General features: G+C 44.1%; 2 protein-coding genes across 8 annotated transcripts; one reads left to right on the top strand and one right to left on the bottom strand.

Moving 5' to 3' along the window:
• Positions 1 to 4,753: 4,753 nt before the first annotated feature.
• Positions 4,754 to 6,448, bottom strand: LOC129591608 (H/ACA ribonucleoprotein complex subunit 1-like). Of its 6 annotated transcripts, none has more exons than XM_055487325.1 (5): positions 6,371 to 6,448; positions 5,761 to 6,077; positions 5,489 to 5,637; positions 5,366 to 5,425; positions 4,754 to 5,240 (listed from the first exon to the last, which is right to left on the bottom strand). In XM_055487325.1, the coding sequence occupies exons 2-5, from the start codon at positions 5,918 to 5,920 to the stop codon at positions 4,878 to 4,880; spliced, it is 732 nt and encodes a 243-aa protein (XP_055343300.1). In that variant the 5' UTR covers positions 5,921 to 6,077; positions 6,371 to 6,448; the 3' UTR covers positions 4,754 to 4,877. The 6 variants fall into 6 exon arrangements, with proteins under 6 accessions (XP_055343300.1, XP_055343295.1, XP_055343298.1 ...); XM_055487320.1 differs by having other exon boundaries at positions 5,761 to 6,138; positions 6,371 to 6,446; XM_055487323.1 differs by having other exon boundaries at positions 5,761 to 6,126; positions 6,371 to 6,446.
• A 235-nt stretch (positions 6,449 to 6,683) lies between these two features.
• LOC129591628 (uncharacterized protein DDB_G0284459-like) lies at positions 6,684 to 8,860 on the top strand. Of its 2 annotated transcripts, none has more exons than XM_055487357.1 (5): positions 6,684 to 7,191; positions 7,363 to 7,482; positions 7,562 to 7,880; positions 8,035 to 8,508; positions 8,672 to 8,860. In XM_055487357.1, the coding sequence occupies exons 2-5, from the start codon at positions 7,384 to 7,386 to the stop codon at positions 8,686 to 8,688; spliced, it is 909 nt and encodes a 302-aa protein (XP_055343332.1). In that variant the 5' UTR covers positions 6,684 to 7,191; positions 7,363 to 7,383; the 3' UTR covers positions 8,689 to 8,860. The 2 variants fall into 2 exon arrangements, with proteins under 2 accessions (XP_055343332.1, XP_055343331.1); XM_055487356.1 differs by having other exon boundaries at positions 8,035 to 8,517.
• Positions 8,861 to 8,863: the final 3 nt, after the last annotated feature.

Below are 8,863 nucleotides of genomic sequence, written 5' to 3'. Positions count from 1 at the left end.
ACGCGCCGCGCTGCAGTTCAAAGGCTGTTCCTGTCAGCTGCGTCTTTTAGCTGAACAATTCGTAGTAAACAGGTTTTCTAAATTTTAGAGGAACCGGAAGGATGTTAGCCGGGGCCAGGTGTACACAGAAAGGCTTCAGCTGTGTGAGAATAAAAAATAGATTCCGCAAATGCACTATTAAGTTGCAAAAGCCAAAAAGGTTTCATCCGGCACACACACCTTTCTGTTACAAAGCCTAAAGGGCAAACAAAACAAAGCAAAGTTTTACTAAGCTTCGGAATCTTAGCTTATAGTAGCTCAAGGTTTAACAGGCTTTACACGCTCAAAAGTATTCCTGGCTTAGTACTTTTTTTAAGAGCTCAGTGGGTCTGGACATGGCATATCGAGAAGCTTGTGGATGATCTGTTAGTTCAGGCTGGTCTGACAACTTCGGGACTACTGGCTGATGTAGTCGTTATGACCGATCTGAGAGATCTGGTAGTTCTGGCTGATCTGGTTGCGCTGGGTATTCAAGTCAAAGTTCGTACAGGCACTAAGGTTTTGGAACCTTAGTTCAGTCGGTTCAATTAGGTTTTTGTTTGGTTCAGTCGGTTCACTAAGGATTTGGTTGGGTTCAGTCGGTTCGGTAACTTTTCGGTTCGGTTCAGCTGGTTCAATTAGGTTTTGGTTAGGTTCAGTCGGTTCACCAAGGATGAGGTTGGGTTCAGCTGGTTCATTTTGTTTAGTAAGTGTTTTCAGCAGGTTCACTATAGTTTGTAAGTTTGTTAAGTAGGTTCACTTCATTTAGTAAGTTTTTCGGTTCTGACCAATGAGAGCGATTTTGAGGCGGGAGCGTTACGCACAGAGAGTTCTGTCTTAATAGTTAAGAAGACTAGCAACGACCGCGAAACGAAGGTGGATTAATTTGTAGTTTGTATCTATCAAAACGGTAGCATTTCAAAGCTTAGCGGACGTCCTTAAATGGATCACGTTAATCTTTTAAACTAAAAAACTAACTCAACTGTATAGTGTGTTTAGTTTTTACGCAAAATATTTAACACATACACATTCATGTACCTAACCGCTAGCATAGCCGTGAACTCTCGCGTTGTGAGGATACGCCGTTTACCCTAGCGCGATCACGTTATGCCGCTATCTCTCGCTAGTAATGTTACGCCGCTAAACTATCACGCGGTAACGTTACGCTGGTTACCCTCTGCAATAAAGTTTCGTAGCATACCGTAGTAGTTACGTAGATCTCGTGTGGCAACGTTACGCTGCCTGCTTTCGCGTGGTAACGTAACGCTGCCTGCTTTCGCGTGGGTAACGTTACGCTGTTAAATCTTGCGTGGTAAAATCATGCATCTTGCTTTCGCGCGGTAACGTTAATCTGCTACATCTCGCGTGCTTACGTTACGCTGCTTCGTCTCGTGTGCTTTCTTCATGTCACCTGCTATCGCGTTTTTACGTTACTCCACTTACTTTCGCAAGATAACGCTACGCTGCTTTAAGCGGTTAAGATACGTCCTTTACTTCCGGTGGTAACGTTACGCCGCTTACTTTCACGTTTTAAGCTTACGCTGCTTACTCTCGCGTGGTAACGTTATTACCTTACTCTGGAGTGGTAGCGTTAAGCCGCTTACTTTCGCGCAGTAAGACTACACTGATTACTCTCAGTAACAGATTTACGTAACTTTATCTACTTAACGCTACTTCACTGGCAAACCTTACGCTGCTTACTCTCGAGTGGTTACTTTACGCTGCTTACTCTCCCGTGGTAACGTGGGAACGTTACGTTGCTAACTCGCGTGGTATCGTCACGTTACTAACTCGCGTGGTAGCGTAACGTGGTAACTCGCGTGGTAACGTTGTTGCTTACTCTCGCGTGGTAAGATTACGCTGATTGCTCTCTGCAATAGGGTTACGTAGCTTTCTCTCGCGTGCTTACGTTCCGTTGGTTGCCCTCGAGTGGTAGCGTCACTGCGCGAACTTTCGTGGGGTAACGGTTCGTTGCTTACTCTCGCGTGGCAATGTTATTGCGCTTACTCTAGCGTGGTAACGTTACGTCGCTAAGCGGATCAGTAAGGATTAGGTTAGGTTTATTTTATTTAATAATGTTTAGGTTGGGTTCAGTCGCTTTGCTAGGATTAGGTTCGGTTTTTTTGGTTCAAAGGTTTTTCGGTTGGGTTTAGGGGTTCACTAATGTTTTGAATGGGTTTATTGACGTTTAGGTTTGGGTTCAGCTGGTTCACTAAAGATTCGGTAGTGTTCAGTGGTTCAATAAGAGATTTGGTTTAGTTCAGTCGGTTCGCTAACTTCTCGGTTGGGTTCAGTCGGTTCACTGAAGATTAAGTTGGGTTCGGCTGGTTCAGCAAGGTTTTTTGGTTGGGTTCAGTCGGTTCCCTAACTTTTTGGTTTGTTTCAGCTGGTTCAATCAGGTTTTGGTTGGGTTCAGCTGCTTTACCAAGGTTTTGGTTGGATTCAGTCGGTTCGCAAACTTTTCGGGTGAATTCAGTTGGTTCAATCAGGTTTTGGTTGGGTTCAGCTGCTTTACCAAGGTTTTGGTTGGATTCAGTCGGTTCGCAAACTTTTCGGGTGAATTCAGTTGGTTCAATCAGGTTTTGGTTGGGTGCAGTCGGTTCACTAAGGATTAGGTTGGGTTCAGCTGGTTCACTAAGGATTAGGTTGGGTTCGGCTGGTTTACTAAGGTTTTGGTTGGGTTCAGTCGGTTCGCAAACTTTTCGGGTGAATTCAGTTGGTTCAATCAGGTTTTGGTTGGGTGCAGTCGGTTCACTAAGGATTAGGTTGGGTTCAGCTGGTTCACTAAGGATTAGGTTGGGTTCAGCTGGTTCAGTAAGGCTTTGGTTAGGTTCAATCGGTTCACTGAAAATTAGGTTCGGTTCGGCTGGTTCAGTAAGGTTTGGTTGGGTTCGGTCGGTTCACTAACTTTTCGGTTGGGTTCAGTTGGTTCGGTATGGTTTTGGTTGGGTTCAGTTGGTTCAGTGGTTTTGGTTGGGTTCAGTTGGTTCAGTAAGGTTTTGGTTGGGTTCAGTTGGTTCGCTAACTTCTCAATTGGGTTCAGTCGGTTCACTGAGATTAAGTTGGGTTCGGCTGGTTCAGCAAGGTTTTGGTTGGGTTCAGTCGGTTCCCTAACTTTTCGGTTTGTTTCAGCTGGTTCAATCAGGTTTTGGTTGGGTTCAGCTGCTTTACCAAGGTTTTGGTTGGATTCAGTCGGTTCGCAAACTTTTCGGGTGAATTCAGTTGGTTCAATCAGGTTTTGGTTGGGTGCAGTCGGTTCACTAAGGATTAGGTTGGGTTCCTTTGGTGCACTAAGAGTTAGGATTTAGGTTCAGCTTTGGTTTACTAAGGTTTTGGTTGGGTGCAGTCGGTTCACCAAACTTTTCAGGTGAATTCAGTTGGTTCAATCAGGTTTTGGTTGGGTGCGGTCGGTTCACTAAGGATTAGGTTGGGTTCAGCTGGTTCACTGAGATTGATTTGGGATTCCTTTGGTTCAGTAAAACTTTAGAGGATTCAATCAGTTCACTGAAAATTAGGATTTCGGTTCGGCTGGTTCAGTAAGGTTTGGTTGAGTTCGGTCGGTTCACTAACTTTTCGGTTGGGTTCAGTTGGTTCGGTATGGTTTTGGTTGGGTTCAGTTGGTTCAGTGGTTTTGGTTGGGTTCAGTTGGTTCAGTAAGGTTTTGGTTGGGTTCAGTTGGTTCATTCTGTTTAGTGCGTTTGTTCAACAGGTTCACTGTAGTTTGCGAGTTTGTTCAGTAGGTTCAGTTCGTTTAGTAAGTGTTTCGGTTCTGACCAATGAGAACGATTTGGAGGCGGGAACGTCACGGACAGACAGCTCTGTCTTAATAGTTAAGAAGATTTAATATGGTAAAATTATAACAGCAAGTACGAATAAATACTTTCACGAATGTGAAAGCGTCGTTTCACAATATTTTCATAGATTTTCACAGTGGTAAGACAACGTTTAAGTTTAGCGGTAGTAAGAGGAAATGCAGCGGTTGTTTTGGGTACACTTAACCTGCGTCCTAAAATTACGAAAAACAGTACGTAATAATTTTGGTTGTTTTTTCAATAAGTGTTTAAATTTGATCATTTTTAATTAAATTCGCGCAGGCGTATTGTTATTTGTTAAAACTGTTAACCATAATAATCGCCATGAAGATCAAAGTATCGCACTAATTCATAAGCTCGAAATTCTTTTACGAGCGTGACGCAAATTACCGTAAATCCCCGGTAAATCCTCTTCAATACATTCATACTTCTTTAGGCAGCGTTCAAATATTACGTAACGCAATTTTTCCGTTTTCACCCCCTACCCCTTGTAACAACGCGTAACAAATTTTGTACCCCTAAAGCCGTACGTAACGGGTTCGGTACCCCCACCCCCCATAATTCAGAAAAATTTTCCTAAAATTTTAATAGAAAAATCATGAACAGTAGCTTTTGCATGACTTCATCGTCATTTGGTAGTCATCGTCATTTCACTTTAAATACAGTTCAGTGGGCAAGATACTCATAAGAAAATATTGCTTTAACATATCGGGAACGTGTGGGAAGAATACACTTGGTAAATTTGCGTGTTTTGTACGCTCGAGTAATAAGATAAAACATTTCAGCTTTATCTTTAGTGGTGCCCAAATGTAACGTAACATGCTCGTCACCCACCCCCTACCTATGTAACAAAGCCGTAACGCTTCGGCCAGACCACCCCCCCACCCATGGCCGTTACGTAATATTTGAACGCTGCCTTACCGTACGAGCGTACAAGTATACAGTCTACACATTACAGACAATATGATACAGATTACTACGAAATAATAAAAAACAATGGAAAATTACTATTACAATGAAAATTACAAAGTAATATTATATGAACATTCATTCTAAACGGAACTTCTTATGAGCAGATCCCCCGCCACCTCCGCCACCGAAATTACTTCCACCTCCACGATTGCCGAATCCGCCACCTCCTCGTCCGCCACCTCTCTCAAAGCCACCGCGACCACCGCGATCAAAACCTCCACCGCCGCGTCCACCGCCGCGATCGAAACCTCCACGTCCACCGCGCGGCGTAAATCCACCACGGCCCCGGTCACCGAATCCTCCCCGTCCTCCACCCCGACCACCACCGCGGCCTCCCGGTCCCCCACGACCGCCCCGTGCGCCGCGACCACCACCACCTCGGGGGGCACCTGGGAGAAATCTTTCCAGAGGCAGCAATTTCGCAGGATCAATAAAAAACTATAAGAAAGTAATGTATTTAGGCAGATTTTGTGATTGATGTCACTGGAAACTACGACACAACTTTTTTCTATCGGAAACTTATTTTCACCAATAAAACAAAATATCGCAGCAAGCTGTCGTACCTTATCGTTCGTTTTGAACGATGCAGCTTTCATATTTTCGCCCAGTTTGACGGAAACTGACTGAAAAAGAAAAGCAATAATAACTCCAAAAAATACTTCGTTGAAAGCAATTCAAGGGCATACATATTCGCGAATAGGTCCAAATATTTCATCGACTTTGCCGATGGATTCCTTGTTTTCCAAATACAAATTGGCATTAAAGTACGGAACTTTTTCCATCGAAGATTTCACCACTAAGTCATTTTCGCAAGTATGCGTGAGGTATCCAAAGGCTGCAAACCACGAATATTAACGATTTATCGTTCACATTTGCTAGGGCTACAGTTTCAAATCAGCAGAGCAAGTTAATGTAATGATAAAAAGTTCTCCCGGGATTAACCAATAATAAAACTTACGAATGACGCTTTCCGGGGGTCCCTGATCAAAATTCCCGCGACCTCCGAATCCTCCTCGACCGCCACCGCGGCCACGGTCTCCGCCGCGAAATCCACCGCCGCCACGAAAACCTCCGCCGCGTCCACCGCCGCCGCCGCGTCCGCCTCCACGAAAAGACATTACAGGTACAGCAGTTACTGTACGCAAAGAATAAGATACCGCTCCGTCGTAAACAAGTGGCGATAACAATCACACGCGTTTTACTACGCAATCCTGCGCATTTCCCGCGCCCAATCGGTATGCAGATAATCAAGCCCGGATGGGATTTTCAGTCCACCTCGAAAATTCCCATTATGTGCAATGTCAAACGTCACAAAGCTAGGACACTGGTGGAAGATCTAGCGAATACTGTGCGGTCGTAACAATAACATGGAATCTTCAGATGTTGCAAGACGGTCTTGCAACATCTGAAGATTCCATGTTATTGTTACGACCGCACAGTATTCGCTATGCCAAGACCGATATCTCTCAAACCAAAATCTGCTAAATAAGCAATATTTTATCTTATGAGCCTATGGTCAATTCTAAGGCAAGTATAAATGACAATTCAAAACTCGGGAAAATTATTACCGTATTAATTGGGGAGATCCACGAAAACTTCCAGATTTTCAAGACTCAAGAGAAGTTAAAACTTAAAAGCAGTCTAAAATTTAAAAAACCTGAAAAAAATCCCATAAAGAGTGGTGGAGTAACGAAGCTATCTGTAAATACCCCCACTATGCCTCGCAACGTGCACCTCTTGAAAAACAATGGTTACGGTACTTACGCCACAGACCCACAGCCCAGTCCCAGATATCGACTAAACGGCGCAGTCGCACCCAGCCCAGACTGGGTATCAACCATAAGGTGCGCATTTAGTTTGTTTTGCTGGCTGCTGCCAAGCTGCGCGGAATTTCGAAGTATTGGGATTGCTTTAGGATCTGCCTTTTGAAACCTCGATCAAAAAATTAAAAAAGGGAAAGTTGTGAAACTCTGTTATTGTAAATTAATTGTATCAATGGTTCTTTACCTCACTTTGGAACCTCCGGTATTATTGATACATGTTTCACTTGGATAGAGTGAGTTTTTCAGGAAAGACAGTGGAACGATAAGTACCTAACTATGGGCTACTGATTCTGAAGTGGTTTTACACGCAGTGGAACTCGCGTTCCGTCTCTAAGTTTCCAAGAATTTCTTATGCAACGTTGATAATTTCTAGTCCGCAGTAATTCTGATTTGATCATTCTTCTGTAATCTGGATCCAGAGAACAAGCAGTCCACAACTGCGAAGCCGCCGTTTTGCATTCTGCTATTGTTCTTCATCGTCTTAATGTTATTCGCTTAATTACGTACGAATCCCCTACGGCAGCTATATTCTGCAAGCTATCGCTGACAAGAATCGAAACAAGTAGGTAAGTGTTTTGTAACAATTAACGTCTGATTTCCATTCGCATTACCTCTTCAAACATTGCTAGTTTTGGCATTTCTAAAAAAACCGAATTTTTTCCGTGGATTCTTCATGCTGTTTAACATAATACTATCATTCTAATAAGTAATTGACTACTCGTACTTTCCGAATTCAGACGGTGGGGAAAGGAAATAGAATGAATGCTCCACGGCGCTTTACATCTCGAAGAGTGCACAACCTGAGGGATTTGACATCGGCTTCGGGTTTGTCCTCCTTGAAATCTGGAAATTCTTATGTATGTGGCGATCGGCGATTTTCATATGTGACTTGCGTGCTTAATGGTAACTGATGTCGCCATTTTCTTTTGTTTCTAGAAAAGGAAACTGGTGGATAATAATCGTGATTTTATTGACGATGAAGCCGAAAGCGATCCGGAATTACAAACCTTACGCCTGGCTGTTTTTGCGTCGAAAAGACAGGAACCATCGCATCCAGCTGGCTCCAGTCGTAGTCGCGACCATCCCGATAGTTCTTCCTTAAAAAACACGAGAGACTCTTCCTCAGACCACAGAGCGTATTCGGATAGAAAGCACTCGGATTCCCTGGCATCTCCTGATAAGGGCTACAGTAAATCTCCAAAACTGGAAGATCTTGATATAGAAGATCTGAAACGGAGGATCCGGACGAAAAAACGTAAGCCTTCCTTGTATGGTATAGACATGTTTTACGATCGCGGTTAACTATTTGTTTCTTTAAAAAAATGAAAATGAGCCACTGCTATGCTTTTAGCACCATTTCTTCATTTTTATCGAATTTTGTCTGTTTCTGACGCATTGATGGTTTACAGGATCCCGTTATGGGCGGAGGAACGATTCGGATTCGGACCAGAGTTCAAGTGAAGACGACTACTACGATTACGCGAAGTCAAGGCGCACTGAATCGTCTGATCTGCCCACTGGCCGAGCAAAACCCAACTTCAGTCCTCCGAAAAATGGCAACGACACCAGTATTCTCTCGCTGCAGCGCCAGACGAGCAATAACAGTATTCATGGCCGTGTCTCACGGGCGGAACGCCAGAATTCATCTTCCTCATCATCCAAACCCTCCGCTGGGTCAACCAACAACACGACCATTGTAACGAAGCCCATGGAAGAAGAACCGCCCGCCCCGACCGTCAACGACACCGCCATGATGGAACGCCGTCGCCAGAAATTCCAATCCGGAGTCGGGCCCGTCAATCCGGAAGAGAAATCCAAAGTCTCCTTAGCCAGCCTGAAATCGAATCCTTCGTCGTCGTTGTCGTCAGCAAAGGAAGCCGAAAGTATGCCTAGTGAGTTTGTATTCCGTAGTGCAGTGGCTGTATATTTAGCTGGTATAGTGTGTACTTTCTGGTGGTTGTCGTCGTCCGGTGCGAACGGCCGTGGTAGTCAGCAGAAGTGCGGGTTAGGTCAGTGTGTTACATGGTATTCCCTTTTCATTTGCAGAGACTGCTTCAGATTGAAGATGGGGCCTAATAGTGGCTGCCGTAGTTTGTTGCATGTAGTGAATGCAACAGCATCGCTCATAAGTATGACATGTACCATGTTATTCAGCGGGATACGGATGAGATTGCTACTCAGTTGTTCACTAACTGAGCGAGATGACAGAAAAGTCAGAAAAGAAATAAATTTTATTCC

This window comes from Paramacrobiotus metropolitanus, unplaced genomic scaffold, assembly GCF_019649055.1.
Source record: "Paramacrobiotus metropolitanus isolate TYO unplaced genomic scaffold, Prichtersi_v1.0 Parri_scaffold0000047, whole genome shotgun sequence".
Taxonomy (NCBI): domain Eukaryota; kingdom Metazoa; phylum Tardigrada; class Eutardigrada; order Parachela; family Macrobiotidae; genus Paramacrobiotus; species Paramacrobiotus metropolitanus.
Note: the sequence above shows the minus strand (reverse complement) of the source record. Positions and strands in the feature narration are given on the sequence as shown.